This window comes from Coffea arabica, chromosome 4c, assembly GCF_036785885.1.
Source record: "Coffea arabica cultivar ET-39 chromosome 4c, Coffea Arabica ET-39 HiFi, whole genome shotgun sequence".
NCBI lineage: Eukaryota > Viridiplantae > Streptophyta > Magnoliopsida > Gentianales > Rubiaceae > Coffea > Coffea arabica.
The window spans coordinates 17,428,606-17,441,968 of record NC_092316.1 but is presented as its reverse complement, the minus strand read 5'-3'; the positions used below and the strand labels follow the sequence as shown (position 1 = coordinate 17,441,968).

General features: G+C 34.2%; 1 protein-coding gene across 2 annotated transcripts; it reads left to right on the top strand.

The window, feature by feature from the left end:
* The first annotated feature begins 2,328 nt into the window (after positions 1 to 2,328).
* On the top strand, positions 2,329 to 12,194 carry LOC113739966 (uncharacterized). Of its 2 annotated transcripts, none has more exons than XM_027267412.2 (16): positions 2,329 to 2,638; positions 2,856 to 3,010; positions 3,201 to 3,298; positions 3,523 to 3,623; positions 3,708 to 3,786; positions 3,947 to 4,007; positions 4,167 to 4,213; positions 4,309 to 4,401; positions 4,486 to 4,576; positions 5,844 to 5,892; positions 8,849 to 8,965; positions 9,054 to 9,201; positions 10,692 to 10,784; positions 10,861 to 10,929; positions 11,604 to 11,646; positions 11,733 to 12,194. In XM_027267412.2, exons 2-16 carry the CDS (start codon positions 2,950 to 2,952, stop codon positions 11,831 to 11,833), a joined length of 1,251 nt encoding a protein of 416 aa, XP_027123213.1. In that variant the 5' UTR covers positions 2,329 to 2,638; positions 2,856 to 2,949; the 3' UTR covers positions 11,834 to 12,194. The 2 variants fall into 2 exon arrangements, with proteins under 2 accessions (XP_027123213.1, XP_027123212.1); XM_027267411.2 differs by having other exon boundaries at positions 2,518 to 2,648.
* The last annotated feature ends 1,169 nt before the right edge of the window (positions 12,195 to 13,363 follow it).

Below are 13,363 nucleotides of genomic sequence, written 5' to 3'. Positions count from 1 at the left end.
GAAAATTTGGTATACTCGAGTATTATCACATTGTCGGGTGGAGTCTGGCCAATGTCCAGAAGGGGGAAGAATGAAATGAATGAACGAGTGACAATGTCAATGGAGGGGTTTTCACTTACAAAATACATTTTAAAATGATTGGAGGAATAAGGAAATGAAAGGTGAATGAAAGAATGAAAGGCTCCATGCGAGCATGTATCCTTTTAATGAATGTGTTATCATTGCTTTATATTGTAATTGTTTCATGGATTACTTGTTATTACATGACTAATGTCCTTATTTAAGTAGATTATGTGTCTGAAACCTCACTGAGCTTTTAGCTCATTCCGTTAGTTTTGTTTTCTTTAACAGGGGATGCGAGCAAGGACGAGAGATCTGTACAGACTAGCCTTGTCTAGTTCATTTGAATTTTTGTAATGGTTCTCGCCTTAGTGCTTGAATATGGTTGGATGTATTAAGAACTGAGAACTTTCGTTTTATTTGGGATTGTATATTATTTTAAGATAGCAATGAATGTAAGTATGCGTTTCAAGTTTGGGAATTATTTTTTTTTATCCTCTAGGTTATTTCTTATTTCTTTTGAAGAGTTTGAGTGAGTCCTGGCGAGAGTTGGGCAGGCGGTCCGCCGAACCCTTTGGTTCGCCTTAGGAGGAAGTGGGGCTGTCACACTAGAAGTCTGCTATTTATTTTTCTATAAATTCTTAGTTGTACATGGCAATTACAGACCTATGAATAAAATCGCCACTTTTTGTCAATTTGCTTGAAATTAATCTCGTATCTGCAATGGAAGACGACTACATGCTACCACGTAATACTATTAATTAATTAGCTAGAGAATCAGGCAAAATGATATTATGAACAAAATCCAACAGAAATTGATATTCACATTTTTTAATTAGCTATTGACTCATCATAATTAACAACTTTATATGATTATTGTGCTTGCTTTGACAAAAAATGAAAGTATTAACAATGGACATTTCTAGTTTACAAGATATAATTAATTTAGAAATATAATGACATTCCCTTTACACTTAAAAGAAAATAATGAACAAAATATTTGTAGAGTTCACATTTTTTGTTTTTAGAAAAAATTCTATTTACAATTCTTCAAAATACCAAGGTCATATAATGTTAAAGTGAAGGAAAGAAAAGTGTAAAATCTTGATTTCAAACGTATAAAATCCCTAGTTCCCCTAATGTAACAATGTAGGACATTACAACGATTAAGCAATTTAAAAAAAAAAAAAGAAACAAATTGAAAGATATGAAGCATTAAGAACTTGCATTGTATGATGTAAAGTACCCTACATTTTTTCATTGGTAATACTAAAAAAGAGAAATATGGTTGAATTGGAGTTTAAAATTTTCAGAGTTGTTCTTTAATATACCATGCTTAGATGCTATTAAAAATTATTTGAATTGCTAAATTTTTCTAAAAACCTTTTTGTTGCATTTAGGGACGAATAAACAAATTAAGAGAAATATGATATCAGCGGATAAAGTACAAAATAGCTATACTTTAAGGGAATTTACTATAATTAGCCTTTAAGAGTATCAATATTTTTTTGACATTTTCGGTACGCAATGTTAGAGTTGACTAACGGTTTTGGGGGTAAAGTGAGTAAAAAATAATATTAGGGGATAAAGTGCAAACCGGTTAAACCTTAGGGGGAGTTTTTATAATTAACCCAATTAGAATTCATATTAGTATTACTTTTAGGATAAATTACCTTTTACTCCCCTGTGATTTAGTATTTTACCACATAACCCCCTATAATTTAAAAACTTATATATAACTTTTTATAGTTTGGATTGAAGTATTATCGTTAGTTTTTCCATTAAAACTAATGATCAATAGTAAAAAGTTAAAATTAAATTAATAAATTAACAAATTCATCCTTTTGTTACTTTTTTTTCCTCCTCTCTCTCTCTCTCTCTCTGTGTGAAAGAAAAGAGATGATTTTGAAAACTTATACTTTGGTTCATAATATCTTAATTTTCTCCAAATACAAAAGAGATAGAGAGAAATAATAAATAAATAAATATGAAACAAAAAATATGAAAGGGGAATATATAACAAATAAATAAGAAACAAAAAATACCAAAAATTTTTTACTACAAATATCATTATAGGTTATTATACCAAATCTTTAATGGTATTTTCTAGTTCTTATTTACCTATTTTTTATTTCAACTTCTTCTTTTTTATATTTGGAGGAAAAAAAGAAGTAATGAAAGGGTACATTTGTCAATTTATTTATTTATTTTTGACTTTTTATTAAAATATAAATTGTTAAATATATAGAGATTATACGATAAATCACCAAATTATAGGGAGGGAAAAGGTAATTTACCCTTGCTTTTATAACAAGAGGAAAACACCAATTTAGTTGAAAAGAGTTGACAATTCTTTCATTCGGTCCTTCTTGAGTCTTATTAAAATTTTTTTTTCACAAATACAAGGATCTGGTTCCACTTCAGTCCCCAACCCTTGTTGGGATTATTGGATTATTTTTCATTTTGGTTATAAGACTCGATCACTGGATTTCGGGTGCACTAACCCTCGATTAGACGAGCTGGACTGCCTTGGAAGGGCTTCTTCAGTCTTATTAAATTGCTAAATTATTCCCTGATGGTAATTCATTGTTAGTAGTTCTATTTATTTCCCATCTGTCTTCTCTGTTCCTGTGCATCTTTTATACTGACAAACAAGTAGTGTATGCCCTCTGTCCTTGTCCTAAAATCCCTACAAATAACGGAGGAATCAATCACGTGATTCTTGGAATTTTTACGCTTAAGTAGCCATAGTGCCTTTTTCTTTTCATTTTTAATTTCTTTTATATATGGTGTAGTTGCAGAAGAATCACGGGTTGTCAGTGATTCCTTCTGGTCAGAGGATATCCATCACTAGTGAATTTGGGATCTGGGTTCTGAATTTTGGTGCGAATGATGGGAAGTTCAGAAGAGAAAGTTGTGGCAGTCATCATGGTGGGCGGACCAACTAAAGGTAGCAATTCAATTTTCCACATTTGGATTTCTGATCTTGGTAGCAAATGGTCTGTAATTTTGAAGATCTTTGTTCCTTTTTGAAATTCTAAACTTCTATCTGCTTGTTGATGACTTGGGAGCTCTAATGTTAGTAAAATGTTTAGGCTGTTTTACTGTTTTGTGAAATAATGCTAAGATGGGTATTGCAGGTACTCGATTTCGGCCATTGTCATTTAATATTCCAAAGCCACTTTTTCCCCTGGCTGGACAGCCAATGGTGCATCATCCAATCTCTGCTTGTAAAAGGGTATGCTAATAAGGATTTATTTCTTGCAAAAAACTATCGAAGAGTGTTTAAAATTTTGTATGCTTCAACATAGATTTACTTATTGAATTGTACATTTTGTCTATGGATCAATGGGGTTTGAAGTTGATTGATAGATAAAGCATATAGTCCAAGAATGCTAATAGTTTTGTGTGCATTGTCTTGTTACTTCTGCACCGTAATTTACGTTCTTTTGTTTCTGTCAGATTCCAAATCTAGCACAGATCTATCTTATTGGCTTCTATGAGGAGCGTGAATTTGCATTGTTTGTGTCTTCAATCTCTAATGAGCTCAAGGTTCCAGTCAGGTAAACTTTTGGTTTGCTTTATTTGTAGAGTAGAATCTTTTTCACTTCCTGTCTTAATTTGAATATTCAATCGTGCAATGTTAGATACTTGAAGGAGGAGAAGCCGCACGGATCAGCTGGTGGACTTTACAATTTTAGGGATCTAATCATGGAAGACAGTCCGGTTTTAATCTATTCTCTTCTTCGTTAATTGTTTGTTTCTTCATTGTTGCCTTCTTGTTTCTTATATTCATAGGAATAGCAAAGTGGAAAATCAAGAACTATAGGACAAAATAAGGGGAAAAAAAGCCTCCTCAATAAATCTTCTTTGTTTTCAATGGCAGTCACATATCTTTCTGCTGAACTGTGATGTTTGCTGCAGTTTTCCACTGCCTGATATGCTTGGTAATTGGCTTATTCTTCCTAATGTCTCTTTTCTCCATAGAAGTGAAGATTGGCTTTCGTCCATTTAGTGGAGCACATGCCATACTAGTTTTACATTTCGTGGTCACTAATTGTGATCCTAGGATTTGAATTGCTTCTTATTGATTGAAACAATTGCAGAGGCTCACAGAAGATATGGTGGGATGGGAACTATCCTTGTGATCAAGGTTGCTATATTTCTAGGTGGCATGCAAAATCTAGTTCTTCTTTTAATTTGTGATTCTTCTGAGTTTTGCCATCTTCCTTTACTTCCTACATGCAGGTTCCTCCCGAATCAGCCAACCAGTTTGGTGAATTGGTGGCTGATCCTGTTACTAATGAACTGTTGCACTACACAGAGAAACCAGAAACTTTTGTGCGTAAAAGATCCGTGATTTTGGTGTCTTACTAATGTGTGCAGCTTTTGGTTGAGACTCTAATATTTGTTCATTTTATGCAGGTGAGTGATCACATAAATTGTGGTGTCTATGTATTCACACCAGATGTTTTTGCAGCCATTCAAGGTGTATCCACACAAAGAAAAGATAGAGGTCAGTTCTAGGTTTTAGGTTGTCATGTTCATGCTAGCAGCATTTAGTTTATTACAGTACATTATGCTATCTGATTGGTCTATCAGACACATATTTGATTGTTGAGATTCTTTGGGATTGGCCTGTCCTCTCTGGTACAATTAGTTCAAGAAAGACTACAGCATTGTGTCATGAAAGCTTTGAGATCCTGTTGTTGTTTGTTTTGATTTGTCAATCTGATGTGTCAGCACTGTAAAGATTAACTTCTTGCATAAAGAGGTTATATCCTTGGTTATTTTGTTTCTTCTCTAGTTGAAGTTTTTTGGTGAGCCCTACTTCTGTGAAGATTTTTCAGTCTTCTCTCCCTAAATACTATCTGCAGTAAGATAATTAAGTACCTGCATTGTTTATAAATTTCTATGTCTATTACTCATTTGAATCAGAGACTGAGCTATCTCTCAGTAGCTTTCTGTTCAGATTTAATCCTTCGAAGATGTTACAGATCTGCTTTAATTAACTTACTCAATGTTGCTCTTGCATTTTGTCAATGTGATAACTGTTGCCTTACAAGTCCTAGTACTTAACCTGGCATTTGAAAAATAGTTTGTTAACAGAGTATTCATTGTCTATATCAACACCTTGAGCTTGTGAGCTTCCAAATTAGTTCTTCATAACTTCTTCATTTAAGTTGTCAATCAAATAAGTTTTGCTTTATAAATTCTAGTACTTAACCGAGAATTTGGAATGTAGTTTGTTAAACGGAGTAATTAACCTAGAATTTGGAATGTAGTTTGTTAAATGGATCCATTTCTTATATCAGCAATGAGATTGCAGGCTTCAAATTTAGTTTTTGATATTCTGTTTATTATGTTATTTGATCAGCCATATGTGTGACTATATATGTTTAGGTATATAATCATATATATTATGGCATATTACAATAGAGTAAGGTGATGCCCAAAAAAAAAAAAAAAGATCCATGATATGAGTCAAGTTGTGGTCTTTATACTAAAGGGCTTAGTTCCATATTATTGAGGATAATATATTCAATGACATTTTATATTTTATTTCCATCGTCAATTATCTTTCAAGTGTTTATATATGTTTTTCATCCTTGTCAGTGCTGTTCACTGACATGGAATATATTTCTAATATAATACTGGACTGAGGGGACTTCTTTCCTTTTAGTTTCATCCATATAGAACAAGCTACAAGTACCTTACACAAGTTGATAAGACAACTCCAAGGTTGTGAAATCTGATGTGTACTTTCTATCACTATTCTGCAGCTAATTTAAGGCGTGTATCCAGCTTTGAAGCCCTCCAGCTCCCAAACAGGTACTCTTTGCACTTAGAGTCTGTTTGTTTGAACTGAAAATATTTTCCAGAAAATAGTTTTCGGATTTTCTGGTGTTTGGCAGCAAAAAATGTCGGGAAAATATTTTCCAGTGTAAAACCTTTTACGCTACAAGATGTAAAATGACTTACGGAGCAAGCATACGGAAGTTAATTTCCATCAAACTTAGCGTATCAATCATTTCAGCGCTTACTTGTTAAAATTCTCATAACAAATAAGAAATACCAAACTGAGACCATCGTTAAAAATGCATCCTTACACCTGCAATGAAAATTACCATTGTCAGCCACCTTTCCCTCCTCCTCATCTTCACCAATTCTACTCCTTTCCTCTCATGCCAGCATAAACAATGCATCCATGGAGATGTAGAAAATCTATACCAAGAGTGGGTCTTGATAAGTTTTTGGGTGAGAGAAATTTGGAAAAGTGAAGGAGAAATTTGGAAGACTATTGTGCAGAAAAGTTTGAACTAGAATTCAAGTGCTACTTTTCCATATGATGTTTGATCAATTATAGGGTTTTAATTACTGAAGCAATTTTCGTTGACATATTATGAATTTGAATCTTCATTGGTATGCTGTGTAATTGGTTTGAGAAACTATGAATTCCCAATTCTAGAGTTTGATAGATTTGGAGATTGGACAAATTTCTGGGTTGAGATGGTGAATCCAATGTACATGGGATGGTGGTAATTGGAGGGACTCTATGGGGAATCCTTCTTCTTGTAGGTTTTAGTTTTGTGGTACATTTTCATAAAATGGCACCAAACACCTGAAAATAAAGGGAAATGAAAATTTTTTCACGAAAATTATTTTCATTGAAAATGTTCTCCTCGGGAAAAAATTTTACATTGAAACAAACAGACTCTTAATGTCACCTGTTTTCAAAATTTACTTTGATATCTTTAAGGAAATGCTATGCTCCTTGTAAAGGTACATTCAGATCAAGACATGCTTAAGTAGTTTTGTTTTGGTCTGCAACTTTAAGATTGGTGCAATAAATTAGCTAATAGAATGCAGAAAGAAAGTTATAAAAGGTGGCAGAATGTGCTATTAACGAAGCTCAAAAGCTCATGTTGGTTCACTCTTTTGCAATATTTACATATTTTAGCTTGGAGTTATTTTTAATGACAAAATTCTAGGACTATATGAAAATTAAATATGGAGTGCACAAGTTAGATTGAACTTATTTTAACTTATTTCATGCTGTTGCATGTTGATGCTGGTTATGACCATTTTACGAGATTTTTAAAGCACTGAGTCACTTTACAGCTTGGGAATTCCCATGTGGTTAATTATTTCAAACTACCTATGCATCAATTTTCAGGGCTGTTACTGCAAGTATGCAAGTTTCATACCCCTGAAATGTGACTTTGAATGTGCTTGAACTATATATTGGTTCCTTTCCTCTCTTTAAAGGGTTGCTTGCCAACTGGGCAGAAAATTGTCATGCTTATGTCTATGATGTTCTTCTTTCTAACCTATGTTTTGTGGCTTTGAACCTGAAGAACTGTGAAGTGTGTGTCTGTTCACTTGGCTGTTTGCTTGCCAACTGGGTGGAAAATTGTCATGCATATGTCTATGATGTTCTTTCTAACCTATGTTTTGTGGCTTTGAACCTGAAGAACTGTGAAGTGTGAGTCTGTTTACTTTCTGTCCCATTAGGCACACTTGTCTCAACATTTGGGATTTTTTTTTTTTTACAATGGATGTCATTCAGCTAGATCAGTGTTGTGCTTCATAAAGTCCTCTTTTGAGTTATTTTATATGGAGAAAAGAAACTTAAGGTGAAATAAACTTTATATTGGAATCAAACACCACAAATTTTTGAATTTCAATAAGAGGAGGAAGCAGTAAATTCTCAAAACTCATTTACTTGGCAACTGTCACCTGCTTTAGCCATAACAAAATAAAATTACAATCATCTCTAGGTAGAATTATTACTTTTGATCTGTTCTTATGGTTTAGACTTAAATGTTTCCTTATACTATATAAGAATAAGTTGTGGTCAAAAGAGGGGGGGGGGGGTTTGAATTTCAACTGCATGGATAGAGGCTTTTTGGGAATATGGAATGTTGTGTAATTTTTTTAAAACTTTCGATATAACTGAGAGCAGCATGTGTTTAGATATATTTACCGAAATGCCCTCATTTTGATACATTTAAATCTTTGATTTATGGAGACATCTGGATATTTCTGGAATATGGAGTTACTTTGCAACCGTTTTTGCATCGAGTACAACTCATATAAGCTTATGTGTTGGTGTAATTACTGAAATGGTGTTAATAGACATATTAATTGCTTTTGTTGTGCAATTAACACAAAAACATGTTAACATGTTGTGCAATTAATACGTTACTATAACTAGCCGTTGGAGTGTGTTCCTTTGTTTGAAACAACTTATGTCTCCTCTTGGGCGATTTTTAACTGACATCTATAGGGGCCTTTTGGAAATAGTAAAATTGCAAGATCATTGATAAAGTAAAGTGTATAAGTGTGTGCTGCAATTAGAATGTACTATTATTAATTTTGTCATATTTGATGACTATTTCTTTCTAGAATGTACTATTATTTGTCCAATGAAAAATCCTCTTTAATCCCAGACACCAAACACCCACGCAATGCTTGGGCACTCCCCCCTAGTGGAACCAATACGAATAAGTAAATAGGTTTCAAACTTCGCTTTTGCTACGGCTCCGGTGGGTTCCCTTAACCAAGCCATTGCCTATGAGTCGCCGGCTCATTCTTCAACAAGCACGCGGTCAGAGCCCTGGGCTCCTCCCACTGCTTGGGAGTAAAAGTCACTGCCTATGAATCCTGGCAATGAAGGGAACCCACCTTCAGAAGCATAGTATTTTGCAGGAGCCTTCCCACAGATTTTGTCTCATGCATAGTTGATTCTCATTTGGCTTCCTGTCTCATGCATAGTATTTTGCAGGAGCCTTCCCGCAGATTTTGTTCGATTGGATCAGGACATCCTATCTCCTCTTGCAGGGAAGAAGCAATTATACACGTATGAAACCATGGATTTTTGGGAGCAAATTAAAACTCCTGGGTAAATAAAATATGCTCAATACTTATCAAGTTCTGTACTTATCTGATTGTTGGAAATTTCCTGTGATTGTTGAGTTTATGTTCTGCAGAATGTCTTTGAGATGTTCTGCCCTTTATCTTGCCCAGTTTCGGTTCACATCGCCCCATATTTTAGCAACTGGAGATGGTATAAAGAGTGCAACAATTACTGGTGACGTTTATATTCATCCATCAGCAAAAGTTCATCCAACTGCAAAGGTAATGATGCTCAAATTTTGGAGGTTCTTTGATTAATGTCTTCAGTATTCTAATTCGTAGTTTTTTTGTTTCTCCTATTTATCAGGCTATGTTGTTGCTTCTTTCCTTGCCCTTCTTTTGGTAGCCTTTGGAGGAACTTGGGATTCAAATACATAGTGGTTTCTAGTTCTATTATCCACAACTTATTTTCCCTATATTATGAGTTATAAAAATTAAGCCCCGACATGCATGTAACTGATTTCTCATTTTCTTTGTAGTATAGTTAATGAAGTTGCAGAAATGACAATGCAAGCTGACAATGAATGTATTCTTGAATGGTTATGACGAAAGAGGCTGTATGTATGAGCCAAGAATGCACTAGGCATGGCCCCAAAAATATTCAAACACTAGACAACTTAATATAACCACGAAAGCATTAGGCATGGCCCCCAATTCATTTCACCAGTTGAATGTACATCACTGTCAAGAATGCCTGTCCAAGGGGCAATGTACTTCTAACAGTTGCTGAATATCCTGGAAGCTACTAAGTAATGCCTTCAATTAAATAATGTTCTCTAATGTCTTTCTTTCCAATCAAAGGAACTATGAGAGGCTTAAGTTTTTAGATGTTACTACATATTGGTTGCCTTATAACATCACAGCAGCCTTTATGCTTGAGCATTCCAACTGTAAGCATCTCCTGTATAAATACAGGTGCCGCAATTTTTACCACAGAATACTTGGTTTGGGCCTGGTAGAGGATCAGTGCTGTATTGTGATGTAGAAAACAAAACTAATTTTGGTCAGAGTACATGAAGTTCTAGCACGGGAGCTGCATCTGGGATTGGAACCTTGGGGAGAGATGAAATTTGATATCTATAGTATACTTAGCCTTGATACTTGAATCTTGGCAATTAAGTCTTTATACACGCCTGAGATGATTAGTTCCTGGATTCAGAGGTGATACCTGGTAGTGAATTCAGAGGTTGTCAATATGGTTGACCTCCAGAATCACTATCACTATACTAATCTTGATGATAATCTTTTGTTAACTCGATGCTTGGAAGAAGCAACTGATTGTGTGTCTTCTTATTCTATTCTTATTACATTCTTATTACTCTTTAAAGCTCCTTTTTGTGGCTGTTGACCTCCCTATGATCCAAATTGGTGTTAATGTGCGCAACCGGTAATTCATTGTTTCACAATGCAGTGGTTTTTGATTTATAAAAATTTTTTTATCCTTCTATCTTATTAGAATAACTGATGCATTTTTTGAATTTCCAGACCTTCTCATCATTTTTCCCTCTCCATTCCAGTTCCTGCTACCAACCAACAAATCTTTCATGCAACCAAAATTTTAGATTCTCTGCTTTCTCAGGCCAACATTCTCATTTTCTCTCCCTCTCTCTCTCTCTCTCTCTCTCTCTCTCTCTCTCTCACACACACACACACACACATGCATATGCAAATACACAGACATACTACTGACTTCTTATCTATTTGTTGAATAGATTGGTCCCAACGTGTCAATTTCGGCTAATGCTCGTATAGGAGCTGGTGTAAGGCTTGTCAATTGTATTATTCTGGATGATGTTGAAATCAAGGTATTATTACTCGGCAAAATAACTGATAAATTTTGCAAATAACAAATTGATCTGACGTTGACTTTTTGGTGTGAAGGAAAATGCTGTTGTCATCCATGCAATCGTCGGGTGGAAGTCTATGATCGGGAGATGGTCAAGAGTGCAGGTGAGTCTATATGGTTACACAAATAGGATACCCTTTTCTGATGAAAAAATTTTCAATAGCACTTGGATGGAAGTAAAATTTTAATTGTAATGGACCTGTGTTGACCAAGTCAAGGCATACAAGTCCAAGGGTACAAACTATTTAATTTTCTGAATTTAAAACCTTTAGATAAAGTAGCCCTACTGCATGAACTCTCTTGTTTGTTCGTTTATCATTACTTTGATTAGGCCCAAAAAGACAAGGTGGACTTTCTATGATACCAGCCTAATCACTTACATTCATACTTCCAGTGCTTTTCTTGTGCGTGCAAATTGTTGTTCAAGTTTTCATCAATGTTGTGATCTTTTGCTATGTAAGAACTTATAATGAAGTCGATAATTAGAATAACAAAAATTGAGTAACTTCTCCTTGGTATCTTAAGATATATGGTAATCCTAAATTTAGAGTTGAAGCAGTTGCATTAGTTGTCTGTATTCTTTTTGCTGTCATGCCATATTGGTTTCTTAGTTCTCGATCAGTATGTCATTCTTGCATTTGCTGGACAAAACCCTTTTTTCAGGCTAACTGAATTGAAAAAATCATTTGGATAATATATTGCCTGTTGTGCTTCTTCCTTTTGTTGTCTATATTTGATTTGATTACTACAGTTTGTGATGGTAATCTTCTTATCTCAGGCTGAAGGAGATTACAATGCAAAGCTTGGTGTTACAATTCTTGGTAACTTTGTCTCTATACTTAAATTCTTCAACCAGATACTGAATTCAGTGTGACATTTCATCAACTCATCCATGCTTCTGAAACAGGTGAATCTGTGTCAGTTGAAGATGAAGTTGTAGTAATCAACAGCATTGTCCTCCCGAACAAGACCCTTAATCTTAGTGTTCAAGAGGAAATCATACTATAATGCAATATCAGATGATTTGAATACCTGCAGGCCTTGAGTTCTATTCCCTGCATCTGCATCTGTAATTGTATATCACCGTCCTTGGTTATTCAAGCTGAAATAATTGGTCAGCACTCCAGGCAAGCATCTGTCCCTTGGTTGATGAGCCGTAGCATGTGGCAAGGAAAGCAACTAATGAAATTCCATTCATGCCTGTTCTTGATCCGGAAAGGGAATTGTTCTGTCACTACATTCCAATTAGTGTTTGAATTTGTAAGTAAACATAGCTATTGAATAAATTGCAAGTTTGGGATCTTCCCTTTCCACTGTGTATTGTATTGTTCTAGCTTTGTAATAATAATAATTACGCTTCTCGTCTCAACTTTTCTATGTACATGTGAATATTTTGACTTTTCTGCACTCGGGGCTTTTTTTTTTTTTTTTGTCAATGCAGTGAGTATCTGGGTCCGAGGACTGGTTACCGTATGACCCAACTAATCTCATTGCGTGGCCGGAAGAGGCTGTCCAACATCACCGACCAGGTAGACCCGGGGACTCGATACCTGGACGTGACTCTCCCCCAACTGGGACTACAGCCACGGAACCGAACCCCGAAGGGCCACTCGGGGTTATTTCCTTGCTAAAGTTCTAATTGGTACTATGCAACACAACATGCCATTCTTGGATGATATTTAGGCTTTTATACTTTTGAAATCACGTTTCAAAATACGGTTAATTGCATGATGATATTTAGGCTTTTATACTTTTGAAATCACGTTTCAAAATACGGTTAATTGTAGAAATCTCCCTTGCAGTTTTTGACAATCTCATTAGCCTCCTCTAAAATTTGTAAAATTATACAAACCTCTCATGAGATTAAGTATTTGATAACACAATTAATCCAATTAAAAAAAGTAAAAAAAAGTAACATTAAAAAAGTACTTTAAGGAGAGAGATGAAACTTTTATTTCATAAACGCCCCTTATGCATATATATATATATATATATATATATATATATATATAAGTTGTATTAGTAAAAGAATAAAAATAATTAAAAGTTAGAAACAAATAATGCATGCATTTCACCACTCAAAAAGTTCACATTTAATAAATTAGATAACACAAATAAGCAACAAAATTACACTAATGACCACGAGATTCATCAAAACAGACTAGTTATTTCTTTTAGCATGATGTTTGCTATGATTCTTATGATTTTAAAAATAAAAATTTCTAAACTTTGTCTTTCCTTTTCCTAATTTCTCCTTTACTTTTACAAAATTACTTTACAACTGTTACAAGTTTAAGAGTTTCAAAGAAAATATTCTCATGAATAACCTTCTTTTGGCTTGTATTTTTTCTTCTACCAAAACCCTTCTTCTTACATTGTGTACAACTAATTTCTAGTCATTGTTAAGTTCTATCAATCACAAAATAACGCCATTAAATATATCAATTGATGTATTTTGTCATTACAAGTCATCGTTCATTATTAAAGAATTTTTCAATATTTATTTTCATTAATTAGTTACTAATAGTTAAGTAGTGA

Excerpts from the sequence above, each read along its gene's own strand:
- LOC113739966 (XM_027267412.2), top strand. The coding sequence starts at position 2,950 with ATGATGGGAAGTTCAGAAGAGAAAGTTGTGGCAGTCATCATGGTGGGC. Across the intron at positions 3,011-3,200 it reads GGTGGGCGGACCAACTAAAG|GTACTCGATTTCGGCCATTG; the intron begins GTAGCAATTCAA and ends TGGGTATTGCAG. Across the intron at positions 4,402-4,485 it reads CAGAGAAACCAGAAACTTTT|GTGAGTGATCACATAAATTG; the intron begins GTGCGTAAAAGA and ends CATTTTATGCAG.